Raw genomic sequence first — 19,643 nt, 5'->3', positions numbered from 1 at the left:
AACATATTTTTTTGAAGTCATGGGCTCTTTGAAAGTCTGGCGAGAGCTCTAGACCATCTCCAAGGATATAAAGTAGTTGTGAAAATATATATTCAATTTTAAGAATCTCCCGAAGCTTATGCCTAAGCCCTCCCAGAGTTCTACAGACACAGGTTACAGATACATGATGATTTATATTAATACATAAAATAAATGTGAGAATTTGAAAATATACATAAAATAAATCAGAGGCTAGGAAATTCTCTTCTAATATTTGAACTCTGCAGTCTCCTAGTTGTTTTTTCCTCATGACAATCTAAAGAGTACTGATTTAGGAAACTGTCCGTGTTCAGGACAATTGTTCATTTTAACCACTTTCTTAAACAGTCAATTCCTTCTTCCATTAAAGAAGCATTTTTTTTTCTGGAAGCTGTAAGAAACTAATAATAACAGCCTTATAAATTTTTATGGTAGTAATTTAAACAGTTATTGATTGCTAATATCTTTAGGAGATATGAAATATAGATATAAAATTTTACTCATGTGTAAATTGTTTTATATACAAGTGGAAACACATATAGGTAGGCGTACACAAGCACCTCTTACATTGTATTTACTTACTCCTTTTCCATTATGTTATTCTTTTGCTTTAGACTCTCTGAGTCACTGGGAAGACTATTCACACATTTATTGGAGCTATCACATGTTATTGAGGATGTGGTAATCTCTTCTCTTTGGCTTTCTGAAATCTCTTGAATTTCTCTTTCTGTTGTCTGGATTATGTCATGCAACTCTTCCCTGTTTCCATTTATGCTCTCAATAGTCATGTGTTCTATTTGTTTATCATCTTTATTTTCTGCATTATCTGGGAACATTTTGTTCTGTGACTCTTCTTGCCCTGTTACATCTCCATTCAATGATGTATTGTTTTCTTTTTCCACTAATTCTGAACTCTTATGTATTTTATTTTTTTTCAACTGGACCTGGTTTGTGTAATGACTTTCCTCTCCATTTGTGGGAGAAACAGTAGCTGTTTCTATGACATTTTGTTCCCCTCTTGCAGCAATGTCTGTTGCTTTGATATCTTGAATGGTGGACTTTGTCTGCAGTGGAGTACATTCATCATGCATGCCGCATAAATTACACATCTCCTTTTCTTCTTTCTTTAGAAATGTAGCAGTGCTCCCCAAATATTCATTTATTTTCATGAGGCAGTCTATGAACGTAATGGTTTCTACACACACAATACACACAGAGACACATAAAAAGAATAAATACAAAACTAAACCACATTGTTTTTCCACTGACATGTAATAAAGTATGGAGAAATTATCCTAGAAATCTGTAAAGACCTTTGTGTGTGTAAGACCCTTACTAGGCTTTAAAGCCTGTATCCCTCTTGAAGAAGTCATTTGTACAACTGTAATTTTTTTAACACATCTAGAAATTGGGGACAAATTGTCTTTTTAACATAATAGCAAAGAATAAATCCAATTCCTCTTGCTTGTGAAAATTCTTTGAATATTTGAAGGTATCATGACCACTAACCTCCCCCATAACATGCTGTCTTATTGAAGTCAACATCTCCTTCCATTCATTCCTCATATGGTATGATTTGGGGGAAATTATTTTTCTTCTTTGAATGTACTATATAGTTTATCAATGATCCACATATAATGATTTGCTTGAAGTTTAGTGGAATGCTTCAAATAGACTTGGGTAGCAGGCATGCCATATCTACATTATTTCTGCTGATGCAGATGCTATATTTTGTTGAGTACTTTGTTTGCTATTATGATTTAATTAAGTTCACACTATTCATCCTGCTGGGCTTGTGATCACTGACAATTTTCAATAAGCCTTTCAAAGAATAGCTCTAATGACACCAATTCTCTGATTGGAACCTGGCTACTCAAAAACTAATAAACCAAGTCAAACCTCTCTGCTCTGGTGTAAACCTCTCATTGTGATCTGATCTGACATAGTCTCTTACTCCATCCCTGTTTCTTATTTTATTTTCCTATTTAAGCATTCCTCCTCTCCTCACAGCTGGGGTCACTTGATGGCTTCTTATAGGCTTAGCAACTCTCCAATCTTTAAAATTCAACTCTGAACTCAGAAATATGTAATTTAAGGTGCCATATGGCTCAGTGTTTTCAAAGTCATCACTAAAACATCTTCAACTAGTCTAGCCTTATCACTGGGCTCTAGTTCTGACTTTTTTTTTTGTCTTGTATCTGAGAACCAGTCTTTATTTTGAACTCCTCTTTTAGGAGCTGACCTTATTCTCCATGAATAATCACATCTTCATACATTGCCTAGAATCACATTCAGTTCTCTCTAGAGATTTGATTCCTGTCTCTGAGTTCCAGCTTAGGGTCTCTGGGTCATGCTGCTTTTGGACAGATTTCCCTCAATGTCCACGATCTGCTCTCTAGACTGAATTTTTAACATTATCTGCCCTGGATTCCCAATTGATGAGACCTGCCCACTTGCCTTCACCCCATGTTATTTAGAGTTGGATTTCATGATGCCCATCTTCTTATCTAGAGTAACTATTGTTTGAGATAATAGGCATTGGATACCACATTTTTCCTGCCATGCTGTACTTAGCATCCATAACTGGGCTTATTCCCAAGAACCTGCACCCCTCTTTATGTGTGTCTTGGGGGTATAATTTCATATTCCATCCCACCCTGGACTTCCCAATATTTTTGTGATTAGCAAGTTCAAGTTTAAATAAGTCTAAAATTAGAATATCATATTTCAATATGGAAAAACTGATCAACCTGCCTCAAACTAAGCCTATATTTTCCTACTTCTAAGTGTTGGATCCTGCTGATAACACCTCTGCCTGGAATGTTCTTTCAACATGCCCAAGTTCTGGCTGCATAAACCCAATCCATTCCTTCACCCTCAGGTTAGATGCTGCATTTGTCTTAGCAAAATTCTCCACCTGAAAAAATGTAATCTCACCTGTTTCTGAAGACTTAAGGCACTTCATTTGTACGTCTGTAATGGGACTGTCCTCAATGTCCCTTGTGTTACTGTGCAGTTGTGTTACTTCCCACATCAAATCGTTCATTCTTTATGGACTGAGACCTTAACGTAGCCTCTGTGTGCTCATTAGCCCTCTCAGAGTGGCTAATAAATATTTTTTAGAGAAAGAATAAATAAATACTTGCCTTGTCTCCAGGTACAATGATTCTCTTTGTCAAGCAGTGCGTACAGCTGCTGGCAGGTGGAGCGCAGAGTCCCTGCAGTGTGCTCCAAGAGTTGGTGAAGGGCCCCACTGAGCTCCTGACCCAGAAAGACCACTGTGGCGATCCAAGAGGCCCCACCAGCCCCTTCACAGTGGTCTTCACCCAGAAGCACCTGCGTTAGCATCAGATTTTGTCTCCAAATCTGCTTCAATATATGGCCTAGTTTACCTGAGCCCATGTCTTCTGCATCCATCTTACTCTCCAAGAGTGGAATGTTTCCTGACAGCAAAGCCTAAAGGTTTAGCAAATTTAATCTTGGCTATGGATTTTTTTTTTCTTCTAAAATCTAGGAGATGATCCAAGTCAGCTCGCCAAGCACTTTCCTGCCACATAATAGTTTATTCAGCTTCTGTTGACCAGTGAAAAGTTACTAGGTGACCAAAGGAGGGGCATTCCAGCACCCTGGATGCCATTGTGTACAGAATGGTAAACCACGGGGACAGAGTTAGCTCACACAATCCCACTCGCCATGTAAGTTTTACAGTTTTGATATACCGTGGAAGCTCCATACATTTTTCACGTTTTAAGGCAACAAAATGTGGATTCTGTGGTAGGATGAGAAGTATAATAATCAAAGGTAAACTAAGTTAATAACATTGCTAATAATTCTATGTGATACTCTAAAATACTTATGCATGAGCTAATATGTTGTCTGAATTGCTTTAAAATAATCTGAGATTGTGGTAGTGGTGTATAGATGAAATAAAATTAGCTATAGGTTAATAATTGTTGAAGCTGGATATAGTTCCATGTGAGAGTCCTTATGATTATCTCTAGTTAGCATATACTTATAATATTTTTACCATAAAGAATTTTTAAAAATATTCCTCTGCTGGAGCAGAGTCTATTACCACTGGGTAGGAGATTAGTTTAATTAGTGCCTTCTTCTATGGCACATCTGCAGTGAGATCAAGATAGGTACTTGGCCTCTTTCCTCTCTGATAATTTCTCTCTAATTGGATAAAATGCTCCTTCACTAAAAGAAAGCAAACCTGAAGAGTGGCTTTCTCTAACTAGTGAGAAATCTTCACTGTGTATAATTAGAATTCATTCACAGCAAGTTCCCATTGCTGCCTGCCCCTCCATTGGCACATTGTACAGAGGCCAAGGCATTACAGGACTTGATACTGGAGGAGTCCAGGGTGTGAGGAGAAACCCAGAGAAGCCTGCTGCCTCCTCTCCAGGCCCCTCCTTTCATTAGGGAGAGTACAGCACCAGAGGCAGAAGACAGTACATTCCAGACAGGCTCCTGTTCTCTGGGAGACTCTGAAATGAAATGAAAACTTCCAAAGCACAGCCTGAATTCCGCCCTCCCTCCCATGGGCATTGCCTTGTCTCATCTTAAGCACCAGAGTTCTTAGAGCAACACTCAGAACACCTAGAAGATGAAATGGGAAAATACAGCCCAGTGAATAGGGAATAAAGAGTGAATGCCACCACAGGCCTAAATACTGCCCAAGAATTTTTGTGGTGTGAAGAGGCTGAGGAAAAGGAAAAGAGTGATATGGGAAGGCGTGGTAAGGGTTGGGGTAAAGGTGTGGGCTTATTCTCCAGTGGAAATCTTATTTTTCAGGGACTTCTGTTCCTTTAACTCCTGAAATATGTATGTAATTTGCATATGTTGTGTATATGGCTTTAATTTGATACCAATTCTGAGAACTTTCTGTAGCATTTACTGTGGCCCAGGTACTATCTACATGATGGGAACTTCAGAGAAAGGCAGAAAGATGATTGAAATCAGCTTAAACTGTGTTGAGAATTAGAGCAGAACTGTGAATTCAGAGTATCCCCAAAGCTTTGAGGGGTAAAAATTTCACTCGGATTAGAGGCCTGGAAAGTGAAAGTGAAGTCACTCAGTCATGTCCGACTTTTTGCTACTCCATGGGCTGTATCCTACCAGGATCCTCTATCCATGGGATTTTCCAGGCAAGAGTACTGGAGTGGGTTGCCATTTCCTTCTCCAGATTAGAGGCCTAATCCCTAATTAGGAGCTAATGTGTGAGCAGGATTTGAGCAGCTTTCACAACAGAGGGAAGGGATGTTCCAGCATAGGAAATAATATGATCAGAGGCAAGGAAGTAAGACATGACATTGTATGATAAAAAAGAGGAAAGCATGGCTTTTGAAGAGGGTTTATGAGTCTGGGAAGTGGTAAGAGAAATAATTACGGAGAGTGGTGAAGTTGGAATTGTGTTTTTGCAGACAAAAGAGAGATATTAAATATTTTTGAACCAAATAATTCTATAGTAAAATCTATGCTTTAGGGAGTTAGATGTTTTAGATGGTAGACACACAAGAATTAAGTGACTTGAGAGTCCATGTTAGAGCAGCAACAGTGCAGGCAAAGGAAGGTGATGTTTTGAGAGGAGATTTGAAGTAAAGGAACTAGAACTAGAACAATGGAAACAGTGACAGACTTTATTTTTGGGGGGCTCCAAAGTCACTGCAGATGGTGACTGCAGCCATGAAATTAAAAGATGCTTGCTCTTTGGAAGAAAAGCTATGACCAACCTAGACAGCATATTAAAAAGCAGAGACATTACTTTGCCAACAAAGGTCCATCTAGTCAAAACTATGGTTTTTCCAGTAGTCATGTACGGTTGTAAAAGTTGGACCATAAAGAAAGCTGAACACCAAAGAATGGTGCTTTTGAACTTTGGTGTTGGAGAAGACCCTTGAGAGTCTTTTGGACTGCAAAGAGATCAAATCAATCAATCATAAAGGAAATCAGTCCTGAATATTCATTGGATGGACTGATGCTGAAGCTGAAATTCCAATACTCTGGCCACCTGATGCGAATAACTGACTCATTGGAAAAGACCCTGATTTGGGGAAAGACTGAAGGGGGATGACAGAAGATGAGGTGATTGGATGGCATCACCAACTCGATGGGCGTAAATTTGAACAAGCTCCAGGAGTTGGTGATGGACAAGGAAGCCTAGCGTGCTACAGTCCATGTGATCACAAAGAGTCAGACACAACTGAGTGACTAAACCTGACTTGAATTATAACTTCTAAATCATCAGTTATAAAAAGAGGAACAGAAAGTATTGAAAACCCAGTCATCTATTTACTTGAGAAACATTTCTTGGCCACTTGTATAAAACTGTGCTTGGTAATGGAGTATGATTGAAATGTTTGGTTTAGGTGACTGAACAGATAGTAAACCAAATGAGTCAAGGAATTTGGAGAAAAAAATTCAGCTTGATAGGTAGATCATTTGATTAATTTTGGATTTATCATCTTTTAGATAGCATGGGACAATTCTTTGGAATATCTAATACATTTAGGAGAGGTCAGAAAAATATTGGCATGTTTGAATAGGTAGTGAATGAATCCCTAAAAACAGAAGACTTTAATGGGGAATTTACACCATGTACATTTTAAGTATTGAATAAAACTGATAATGAAATGCTGAATCACTGAACCAATATACATTTATTTCTTTCTAGATATGCAGGAAAATACTCTCTCAGGTCAGGAGGAAAAAAGCCCAAACATTTTGCTTTAGCCTCATTGACATTTGCTGTCCTCAAGTCTAAACTTGTTCTCTGTCTGGCTTCCCCAAAATATGTAATATTGCAAGGTGAGACCTACCACAGGCCACGCTTGCTGTGTTTACTCATTAAAACAAGCATCTGCATGTTCCTGCATCTTGTTTTCAGTTAATTGATGTCACTAACCATGGAAAGAACTGACATTTGCAATCAAGGTTTGTGACACCCATAGAAGTTAACTGCAAAAAATTCACCTTGATGGGCTTTACAATGGATTAGCATCTTCATTGTGGTTACTCATTATTATGACTACAATACTTTCTCTACTGAGAATTCTTTGCTTCCACTGACATTAAAGGAATTAGTATGCAGTCTTGAATTCATACAAAACATTATGTGATTGAAAAGACTGCAGTTCTTCATACAAAAGTATCAAAGTGAGTGCAGAGGAAATTCCAGTAAGCAGGACAGTCACTCACTGAACAAGTGAAGAAATATAACTTTGCAATAGACTGGACAGCCTACTGATGCTAGGCAGGAGAGGACAGTAAAGTTTCGAAGTATACGGAACTTTGCTACTTTCCACTTTGTTTATGGTGAGGAGCTGTGGATACATCAGATGTTAGCAACATTATTAGTTCTGTTATCTGATTTTGTTATTTTCTTTGAGTTTCTATGTAGTTACTGACCCCAAACTTTGGCGCAGTCAGCCCACATTAATTTTTCCCCATTTGAAAACTCTTATTGAATATCTTTTATCTATTTAGAGCAAGTTCTCACAACTGGATGATGAGTGGAAAGAGAAGGCAAAAATGATTGTTTTGTTTTTATTTTCCCCAATAACTTACTGTACTGGGAAAATGCAATTAAATATCAGAATTATCAATTTTAAAATGTCTTTGTAAAACAGGTGGTAAAAATCAAAGCTAAGACTTTTTGGTTAAACAATATAGATTTAATATATATTCTATCTCTGCTTTCTCCTAAAATGCCACTGAAGAAGATAAAACAACAGGTAAACTACAAAGGACAAAGAAAATGGTGATAATATGACAGAGAAAATACGTCAACAAACTTTTGGAAGATCAGAAGCAGATGGACAAGTTGTAAATAACCTAATCAAGCAAATACTGTCCCTATATGGTGGAAAATAGACTGGTTCTTGCCGTAGAAGCTCAGGAGAGCCCAGGAATTAGAGGCAGCAAATAACTCTGAACTGAGAATAAGGTTAGAGATGTAAACAAGTTTTGTTCAAATTCAGTTTGGGGAGCCATTAGATACCGAGATCCCTCCTCTCTGCCCCACATAGCCAGGCAACAGTCTCTCTTCCACCCATTGGAAGCTAGAGATGTTCTCTATGAAAAAACTGCAGCAGAGGCAGGAGGCTGAGCAGAAAACCGGAAGGGAGTGCCATTCTGACCATAAGGGTAAAGTGAGATTTTAGAAAGTGAAGTCCCACTCTATTCTGCTCAGGTCCAAGAATAGGGCCAGCAAGGTTAACCTCTCAGGCAGAAGATTAGAAGTTTGTTCTCTAGAGTGACTGAATACCCCAAGAAAAAGGCCAATTCATAGGAAATGTTTAGTGCTCCTCTCCCTTCTCCTCACCCTCTGTAGACTGCCCTGCTCCTGTTAGGTCATTCATGATGAAGCACCCAGTCAGAAGCCCTATGTAATTATGTAAAACCTTCCAAACAGTGAGCTTAATGCTTCACTTTTGAGTATGGAATATCAGTCAAGGGGGTGAGGCATTTGAAACAAGCCTCCTACATGCTGCTGAAGACTAAAGCAAACACAAAAAACTTGAAATAACAGAGCCAGGACAGGAAAGAGAAGAAAATATCGAATAAATCTATAATTAATACTCAGCATCTAGGATGTGAGAAGATAATGTACCCATACAATAAGAAAAGATTTTCTTAAAAAAAGAGAAGTATTCAGATAATGAGAAAGATCTCATAGGAGTTAAAATACAACAGGAAGTTTTTAAGCTGGTATATAGGTAAACATATCCCAGAGGTCAAACAAAAGACAAAAAGACAATAGAAAAAAGAAAAGGAAGTTAAGAAAATTAATGGTTCAGTCTAAGTGGTTCAATTAATATAAGTCCTAGAAAAAGGAAATAAAAGAAAGAAATTATCAAAAAACTGAAAATTTCCCATATGAAGTGTCTGATATTCCAGACTGAAGAAACTATAGGATCAGAACTATAGATTGAAAAAAGAAGAAAAAAATCATAACTAGTCATATTATTATGACTATTCATATTACTTTAAATACTATGAATATTCAAAGCATAAAGGACAAAGATACTAATAGCCTCCAAAGAAGCAAGAAAGGTCACATTTAAATCAGAAGGCATTAGACTTTTCAAAATCAACACTCAATTGTGACTTTGATAGTCTGAGATTTCCCTCTTTCTAATTCAGAATTCTGTTTTCCTCAAGACATCATTTGAGCCAGGGACAGAAAAAAGAAATGGTAATTATATGATGTGGTAGAGTTACTAGCTAAGGCTATAGTGGTAATCATATCACAGTAAAAAGTACATCAAATCAACATACTGTACACCTTAAACTTACACAATGTTATATGTCAGTTATATTTCAATAAAGCTGAGAGAAAAGACACTTTTTAAAAGTGTGCAGGGGGAGAAAGGGCATCTTTCAGGTATGCAAATATCAAAGCTTTTGCCTCCTCTATACCCATTCTTGGGAAACTACCAAGGGATGTAGCTTTTCCAAAAGCAATGGAGTTTTCACAGCACCAATTATTGTATTGAAGAAACTAGCTTTTGTCCATTATTTATTCTTGCTTCCTTTGTGAAAGATAAGGTGCCAATAGATGCATGGGTTCATCTATGGGCTTTTATCTGTTCCATTGGTCTTTATTTCTGTCTTTGTGCCAGTACCATACAGCCTTGACGACTGTAGCACTGAAGCATCATCTGATGTCAGGAAGGTTGATTCCTCCAGCTCCATTCTTTTTTCTCAAGATTGCTTTGGCTATATGGGGTCTTTTGTGTTTCCATATGAATTGTGAAAATTTTTGTTCTAGTTCTGTAAAAAAATGTCATTGGTAATTTGATAGGGATTGCATTGAATCTGCAGATTCCTTTTGGTAGTATAGTAATTTTCACAATACAGATTCTTCCAATCCAGGAACATGGAATATCTCTCCATCTGTTTATGTCATCTTTGATTTCTTTCATCAGTTTTTTATAGTTTTATGTATACAGCTCTTTTGTCTCCTTAGGTATATTTACTCCTAGGTATTTTGTTCCTTTTGTTGCAGTGGTAAGTAGGATTGATTCCTTAATTTCTCTTTCTGTGGTTCTGGGAAAACTGAACTGTTAAATTAGAACACTTCCTAACATCATACACAAAGATAAATTCAAAACAGATTAAAGGCCTAAATATAAGACAAGAAACTATAAAACTCTTACAGGAAAATATAGACAGAAAATTCTATGATGTAAATCACAGCAAGATCCTCCATGACCCACCTCCTAGAGTGATGGAAATTTAAAAAAAAAAAAAAAAAATGGGACCTAATTAAACTTAAAAACTTTCACACAGCAAAGGGAGCTACAAACAAGGTGAAAAGAAAATCCTCAGAATGGGAGAGAATAATAGCAAATGAAACAATTAACAAAGGATTAGCCTCCAAAATATACAAGCAGCTCATGCAACTCAATACCAGAAAAACAACCAACCAAATCAAAAAAGCGGGCAGAAGACCTAAACAGACATTTCTCCAAAGAAGACATACATATGGTTAGTAAGCACGTGACAAAAAACTCAACATTGCCCATTAGTAGAGAAATGCAAATAAAAACTACAATGAGATCACCTCACAGCAGTCAAAATGGCCATCATCAAAAAAAAATCTACAAACAATAAATGCTGGAGAGGGTGTGGAGAAGAGGGAATCCTCTTGCACTGTTGGTAGGAATGTAAGTGGATACAGCCAGTAGGGAAGACAATGTGGAGATTCCTTAAAACACCAGAAATAAAACTATCATATGATCCAGCAATCCCACTACTAGGCATATACCCTGAGAAAACCATAATTGAAAAAGACGCATGTACCCCAATTGCAGCACACGTACCCTCGTTGCAGCACTATTTACAGTAGCTAGGACATGTATGCAACCTAGATGTCCATTGACCGATGAATGGATAAAGGAGCAGTGGTACATATTTACGATGGAATATTTCTCAGCCATAAAAATCAATGCATTTGAGTCAGTTTTCATGAGGTGAATGAATCTAGAGTCTATTGTACACAGTGAAATAAGTCAGAAAGAGAATGCATATCCAGAAAGATTGTACTGATAAACTTATGTGCAGGGCAGCAATGGAGATGCAGGCATAGAGAACAGACTTATGGACACAGACAGGGAAGGAGAGGTTGTGACAAATGGAGAGAGTAGTATGAAAACATACACACTATTGTATGTAAAATAGTCAGGTCTGATTCTTTGTGACCCCGTGGACTATAGCCCACCAGGCTCCTCTGTCCTTGGAATTCTCTAGGCAAGAATACTGGAATGGGTAGCCATTCCCTTCTCTAGGGGATCTTCTCAACAAAGGCCCCAATCTTATAATAAATCCCTTTCAATACCCTTTAACTGAGATGCACCATAGCTCCTCATGGTGTGAGTTCCCCCTCATTGAAATGAGTAATAAGCCCTGTCTGTTCAATTAAAGGTCTGTTCCTGGTGGCCTTTGGCTGGAGGGCATTGACAGATCCTTGAATATGTGGGTTGGAAAGAGGGTAAGAGGCAAGCATATGTCATTGTCCTCTTAAGTGTTGTCATACTATTTTGTTTTATACACACACACACACACACACGCACGCACGCACATTGAGACAAGGCAAATTCACATATTTAAAAAGAACTGAGGCCAAATGTTACACTCACTATAGGTCCTTTTGCAATGATATTAAGGCTGACATAACATATTCATGTCAAATGGGTTACTTCATACAGCTAACACATATTTTATTGACTTTATAAAGAGTAATTTATCATTGAAAATGTCTGGAATTCAGTGGCAAGTGTTCAAGAATGAACTTAAGTTAGAAGCAGTCAAATGGGCAGGGCATAATCTTCAAACAGAGATGGAATAACTACCACCTGGTTCTGCCCAATATCAAATACTTCTTCTGGGACACAGTGCCTCTGATACAGCAGAAGGTCAACACATGTTTGATGACTAAGATAATGATGAAGTGTAATAAACAATATATAAGTTATTTAAAAATCATCATATTATTCTAAAAATGTAATAAAAATGTTTCTTACTATCATCAGATACTTGATCTGGATTCAAATTTCCAGTTATCTCATAAAAGTTGTAAATGCTTTATTTTTTTACACAAGTTCTAACAATTGGGCTCCACTAAAGGCCCACATAGGCAACTGCTGCTGCTACTCTAAGTCACTTCAGTTGTGTCTGACTCTGTGCAACCCAATAGACGCAGCCCTGGAGTGCGTTGCCATTTCCTTCTCCAATGCATGAAAGTGAAAAGTTAAAGTGAAGTTGCTCAGTTGTGTCCGACTCTTTCTGACCCCATGGACTGCAGCCTACCAGGCTTCTCCACCCATGGGATTTGCCAGGCAAGAGAACTGGAGGGGGTGCCATTGCCTTCTCCGACATAGGCAACTAACTCCTTGTTAATAATTTTCATACAAATTAAAACAACTTAAAAACTCATTCAAAAATTATGCCAGCACAAAGATAGAAATATAGATCAATGGAACAAAATAGAAAGCCCAGAGATAAATTCATGCATGTGTAGACACCTTATCTTTGACAAAGGAGGCAAGAATATACAATGAAGAAAAGACAATCTCTTTAACAAGTGGTGCTGGGAAAACTGGTCATCCACTTGTAAAAGAATGAGACTAGAATGCTTTATAACACCATATACAAAAATAAACTCAAAATGGATTAAAGATCTAAATGTAAGACCAGAAACTATAAAACTCCCAGAAGGAAACATAGGTAAAACATCTCTGACATAAATCACAGCAGGATCCTCTATGACCCACCTCCCAGAGTAATGGAAATAAAAACAAAAATAAACGGGACCGAATTAAACTTAAAAGCTTTTGCAAAACAAAGGAAACTATAAGCAAGGTGAAAAAACAGCCTTCAGAATGGGAGAAAATAATAGTAAATGAAGCAACTGACAAAGAATTAATTGAAAAAATATACAAGCAGCTGATGCACCTCAATTTCAGAAAAATAAACGACCCATCAAAAAATGGGCCAAAGAACTAAACAGACGTTTCACCAAAGAAGACATACAGATGGCTAACAAACCCATGAAAAGATGCTCAACATCACTCATTATCAGAGAAATGCAAATCAAACCACAATGAGGTACCATTTCACGCCAGTCAGAATGGCTGCTATCAAAAAGTCTACAAACAACAAATACTGGAGAGGGTGAAGAGAAAAGGGAACCCTCTTACACTGTTGGTGGGAATGCAAACTAGTACAGCCACTATGGAGAACAATATGGAGATTTCTTAAAAAACTGGAAATATGACCGAGCAATCCCACTGCTGGGCATACACACTGAGGAAACCAGAATTGAAAGAGACACGTGTACCCCAATGTTCATCACAGCACTGTTTACAATAGCTAGGACATGGAAGTAACCTAGATGTCCATCAGCAGATGAATGGATAAGAAAGCTGTGCTACATATACACAATGGAATATTACTCAGCTATTAAAAAGAACACATTTGAATAAGTTCTAATGAGGTGCATGAAACTGGAGCCTATTATACAGAGTAAGTCAGAAAGTAAAATACCAATACAATATATTAATGCATATATATGGAATTTAGAAAGATGCTAACGATGACCCTACATGTGAGACAGCAAAAGAGACACAGATGTAAAGAACACTCTTTTGGACTCTGTGGGAGAAGGCGAGAGTGGGATAATTTGAAAGAATAGGATTGAAACATGTGTATTACCATATGTGAAATAGATCACCAGTCCAAGTTCAATGCATAAAACAGGACACTCCAAGCTGGTTCACTGGGACAACCCTGAGGGGTGGGATGGGGAGGGAGTTGGGAGGCAGGTTCAGGATGGGGGATACATGAACATCTAAGGCTGATTCATGTAAATGTATGGCAAAAACCACTACAATATTGTAAAGTAATTAGCCTCCAATTAAAACAAATAAACTAATTTTTAATTATGCCAAAAAAATGGTGCTAGAACAATTTCCTCATAAATTTTAAGCTTATCTTTCATTTTTGTTATATTTATGTGTTAATGAGAAGTAGCAGCAAAGGAGTTAATTCAAACTAAGTCACCAGATTTGAAAACTATAGCCAACATATTTGCAGAGATCATTTCATTCCTTTGTGTTTAAGTAAATTCCAAAACGTTACCAACTGATTGCAGTAACTATTGATTTTAATATGGTTTTTCATACCTGAAGGTTTAGTGTTGAAAGTTCTTATTGGTGACTTCTACAGTCACTATATAGCAAAAATGGTTTGTTCAGGGTGTCAGGAACTGTGTTATTCAATTTTTTGGTTAGTAAAAACTCTTCTTTTAGTGGCCTCTGAAATTACTATCAGTGTTTGAATTACAGCTTACAACCTTTCTCTGTTGAGTCATTGTTGTGTTTATGAAAACTATGACTCTATAGAGTCATGGGCCTATGACATGAAACCAATGAAGTGAACTTTCATGAGAAATGAAAACTAGACAGCCTTCTTCTCTGCCAAAATTTTCAGAGACAGATTTTCAAACGAGGGTGTGCCAGGTGCATTGCTACTGTGTAGTGTGTGGTATCCCAGTTTAGAACGAGTTTCTATACCTTCCTCAAGGCTCGATTTCTACCAGGGTATAATTAGAAATTTGAGATGTAGTTCTGGTAAAGAGAAATAAGAAGTAACTGAAAGAAGAAAAGTAATATTTTTAAAAGAAAAAAAAGGGAGGGTCTGATATATGTTGACACTACATATACCCTTTAAGTTCCCCTCTAGTTTCCCCCCTCTCCTCTGGACAGTCACAAGGAAATCCACCAAAGGAACAGATCTTTGCTATTCTAGACATTACCTCCACAGAATGTCCTTCTACCCACACTCTGGCATCTCTTACAGAGCTTATTCCTAGACTTATCATTCCAGAACTCATCTCTTTGAAAGTAGAATTATCATCAGAAGTCTTATTTCTTACACTGCAAAAATAAATTTACAAGAAACTAATTCTTCAGCATGAACTGCACCCTCAGCATCATGGGCACTTTTATAAAGTGGGGAAAGGATACTAAGAGGCTTCCAATTTGCTGCTTTTCAGAAGTAACTGAACTCTTTGAACTAAATTTGCCTGAGCTGGGACTGCTTGAGGATCTTCCCCAACCAGTGTCCATCAGTTACAGTTACATGTTGAATCTTCGTAGGTCTTTGTTGCTCAGAAGTAAATTTTATTATAAATGGAAATTATCAAGTTCCTTAGAACCACAACTTTCTCTCCACTTAGACTATTGTTATCTTGACATATTTGATCTTATGCAATCAACTGCTGTGTCAAATTATTTGTATCCACTACAGGTGTTAACCAGGTTCAACAGCAGAAAAGTGTTATCAACTTTTCTATTTTGCTTCACTTCCCCTCCTCATTGCTCTCATCAGTGGGTTCAAGGCACCCTAGGATCTCGGTGAGTGGCAGCGGGTGGGAGGAACAGCCATAGCTGGCTCTAGGCAAGCATTTTTATTATGAAATAATCACTGGCAACTTCTTTTTGGCCCTGCTTCCCACTCACCTCTCCCTTTCAGCATATCTTCCATGTTGTTCTTTTTCTTTTGCTGCCTTGAACCATCTGCCAAAAATCACTTGGATAAACCCATTTGCACTAGAGTCTTGGCAGGACTGTGGGTTTCCTCATCAGCATTACTTGAATTTTTTAAGACTGAATCTGTGGTGATAAAATTGAAGCTTCTATGGAATGTCTTTCCGGGTACCTCTCAGCCTAAGTGTTGGGTTTGTGCAGTGAAAGGCAGTCATTGGGAACAGTTCTTTCTGTTTTTCTGAGCACTGTCAGAAATGCATCTTTTTTTTAATTTTTTATTTCTTTATTTAGAAATAGCTATAAAATTTTAAGGAAACGTCATTTGATTTTTTAAAAATTGAGAACAAAAATGAATTCTGCTCTCACAAAGGGTTCATTCTTTGTTAGGACACAGATGAGCCAAGATTGTACCACCTTTTGAAGATGCTGTTACAGTTACTGGTAGACCCAGATAACAGCCCTAATGTAATCCCAGGCTCCCATATTGAATTAAATCTGATCTAGGTTATTTAGGTTACATACTGCATAAATTCCCTCTCTGTGTCATTTCTCTGTAAAGAGTGAGCGTGCTTCAGTTTTCTCTATAATATATATTTATTTTTGGAGCTCATTAAAAAGGTTAGGAAATTTAAATAGGTCTAGTCAGTAGACAAAAAGCTAAAGCTGAAGTTAGAAATACTCTCTGTGGTATTATCTAACACAAGATGAGAGTATTTTATTTATTTATTTTTTTAACTCTTGGGTGCTATCTACAAAGACATTAAGAGTGCTGTTTGAAAAGTAGGTCTTAAAAAATCAGGTGTGTGTGTGTGTTTGTGTGTGTGTATGCTGCTTAAGAATGTTAGTTTTGCTTTAAAAGCAAAACTTGTAATAAATAATCAATGCTGTATGCCATTTTTCCCCTTTGTCTTCCCCACCATCTCTCTCATACTTCCTTTGGCTGCAAATATGTGATTGTAATCTCTTCTTCGTCTAAAATTGATTTGTACTTTTCTAATGTTTATATTGCTTCTAGAAAATAAACCAGGTTATTGGTTTATTTGGGGGGTTAATAATTTAATTGCATTTCAGTAAAGATGCTATATAAAGTCATTTGATTATACAGGATAGTACAGTAAATCAACACCTCTGTATGGAAGTGGGTTCCTTGGGTTTTGAAGGAGTTAATTCCTCAGTGCCTTATTCATGTACTAAGGAGGACTGGTAGTTCTAGGAGAAATATGCCCGAATGATCAAGATCAGAGGACTTCTCTTATTTCAATGTACAAAGGAAGTAATGTATTCATCCCTGAAAGAACTGAGTTCTCTGTTTGGGTACTTTTAAAAAGCCACAATTTCATCTGTTAAATCTTCAAAATGTTAATGATAGCTTAGAATAGTAAAAATGGAACCATTTCTAAAGAATTGATAATTACTAATCCAATAACTGGAAATATAGGGGCCTTCAGAGTTTAGCTTGTGCAATAAGCTGGAAGATTTTTAAATATGCATTTTCTACACATTCATTAAGAAATCCTACTTTTTCTGAAGTACTAGACTCCCAAATATTTTTTTGTAGTTCATTTACTCTCATTTCAGCAACAAGCTGTAAGCATAATACCTGGAAAACAATCTTAACATTCTTAAGAACCCAAAAAGTAGAGTGCTTCAAGGAGAGATAGCAGGGGACATGCTAGGAATTTTAAAAAACAAGAAACTGTCTTTAATATGCTTTTTGGAGAGAAGAGGTGATCCATGGTAGAGCTATTTTTGAATATACAGGAGATTTTTACAGAAGTTGAAATCTTTATCAACTTTTCACAAAGGATGAAATAGTGTATTTGCATGACCTTGAAGACTAATGTTTTGAGGCATTACTTAATCCAATAGCTGTGGCAATACCCTTTTGTGTGATACAAAATAAACAAAGAAACAGAATATAACATGGCAAGTGAATTTATGAGAAAGTCTGCTGTGTGAACACAGCTTTGGCTTCCAAACAGGTTAACTATTTCAATGTGGTAGTGGTGATATCCTCCCTACAATTTAGCTGTGAAATTTGGGTCAACAGTAGATACTGTGACCCATTTTGGAACAACTGTAATCAGCATCACTTATGAGCCATGACTAGCACAAGCAGCAAGACAAGATCAATGATGATCTACAGAAACAGGGTGTTCATCACCAAACCTCTGCTGAATAAATGTAAGGACCACCTGTGTGTACATGTCCTAAGTCACTTCAGTCATGACTGACTCTTTGAGACCCTATGGACTGTATGCTACCAGGCTCCTCTGACCATGGGTTCTCCAGACAAGAACACTGGAGAGGGATGCCATGCCCTCCTCCAGGGGATCTTCTCAACCCAGGGATCAAACTCGAGTATCTTACATCTACTGCATTAGCAGTCAGGTTCTCTACTACTAGCGCCACCTGGGAAGCCCTACCATTGACCTGTACATCTACATACAACAGAGAAGGAAGCCATGGTGTGAGATATTTGCCTTTCCATCAACTGTCATGGATTTATTGTATGCTAAGCATTGTCCTGATATCCGGGTGGCTTAAAAGATAGCTCTTGCTCCTGTGGATCTTAAAAATGTAGTAGGAGTGACTAAACATTGCATCGATAAGGAACAAATTTGTGCCAGCCTGGATGGGAGTGGAGTTTGGGCGAGAATGGATAGATGTATGTGTATGGTTGAGTCCCTTCTTCACTGTTCACCTGGAGCTATCACAGCATTGTTAATCAGCTATACCCCAGTACAAAATGTTTTTGGTGTTAAAAAAATTAAAATTAAAAAAAGAGCAAGCTAGCCATATATTAAACAGGGTTTTAAAAGATTTAGTGCTATGGATTAGACAAGGAAAACAAAAGGAAGAAACAGCTAATAGCACAGGCAGGCAACTGGAATGGTAGACGTTACTGAGATATCCTCAGGTGCAAAGTCAAACCTATGGCAAAGTCCCAACTTGTAGAAAGAACAGTGAACCCACGGATGAACTAGGAGTACATAAGTCAGGAGAACTTCTGGTGAAACCATCCCCAGGGAACTTGCTTCTTTTTTTCATGAATCCTGAGGTTTGTACTACTCTATGTTGCTGGCCTACATGACACTTTTCCCTGTTTATTCTCAAATGAATTTCTTGAATACAAATAATGTAAACCAGTGTAAGTATACAATGTCAGGCAATTATCTGTAGCCCTTTTCAGCCAAATCTTCAAATTTAAAGCCTTTGAATTTCTTATAAACTTCAGAAAAATGCTGCTGTGATGCTGTAACTGATTGTGCCTTCTCTGTGAAATGTTGTTTCCTTTTGAGGTTTTGAGAGATATGTTCTTTGGAGAACCTCAATACCAAGATAAAGTAGAGCTTTTAGCACTTTGTAAGCTCACACCCAAGGATTTCCCACAAGTTGAACATTAATTTTTAGTATTTTAGAAAAGAACAACATCAGCCACCTTGACTGTATACTGTACTGGAAATATAATGTCACTGGCATCTAAATACTCATACATAATTACACACACATTTTAAAGTATGTTCCATCCATTGTGGAGAAATAAAATGCATCCATTTTGGTGAGTGCTAATTACTTCTGTTCTAAATCCTAAATTAGGAAAGATATACCCAACAGAGTTCCAAAGAATAGCAAGGAGAGATATAAAAGCCTTCTTAAGTGAACAATGCAGAGAAATAGAGGAGAAAAAGATAGAATGGGAAAGACTAAAAGACTGAAAAAAAAGAGATCTCTTTTAGAAAATTGGAGATACAAAGGGGGTGTTTCCTGCAAAAATGGGCACAAAAAAGGACAGAAATGGCCAGCACCTAACAGAAAGCAGAAGGGATTAAGAACAGGTGACAAGAATACACAGAAGAACTATACAAAAGAAGATCTTCACAACCCAGATAATCACAATGGTGTGATCACTCACCTAGAGCCAGATATCCTGGAGTATGAAGTCAGGTGAGCCTTAGGAAGCATTAACTATGAGCAAAGCCAGTGGAGGTGATGGAATTCCAGCTGAGCTATTTCAAATCCTAAAAGATTATGCTGTGAAAGTGCTGCATTCAATATGCCAGCAAATTT

General features: G+C 37.4%; 1 protein-coding gene across 1 annotated transcript in view; it reads right to left on the bottom strand.

Annotated features, from left to right (window-relative positions):
• The window catches only part of DTHD1 (death domain containing 1), an 86,144-nt gene extending 82,584 nt beyond the window's left edge, over positions 1-3,560 (bottom strand). Inside the window, exons 1-2 of the mRNA XM_005886679.2 lie at positions 3,165-3,560; positions 601-1,213 (exon numbers count right to left, since the gene is read on the bottom strand). Coding sequence (XP_005886741.2) covers positions 601-1,213; positions 3,165-3,435 — 884 coding nt within the window. The 5' untranslated portion in view covers positions 3,436-3,560. The remainder of the gene's footprint in view (positions 1-600; positions 1,214-3,164) is intronic.
• Between the last annotated feature and the right edge of the window lie 16,083 nt (positions 3,561-19,643).

Source organism: Bos mutus, chromosome 6 (assembly GCF_027580195.1).
Source record: "Bos mutus isolate GX-2022 chromosome 6, NWIPB_WYAK_1.1, whole genome shotgun sequence".
NCBI lineage: Eukaryota > Metazoa > Chordata > Mammalia > Artiodactyla > Bovidae > Bos > Bos mutus.
The sequence above is the reverse complement of the archived record's forward strand: the minus strand, read 5'-3'. Positions and strand labels throughout refer to the sequence as shown.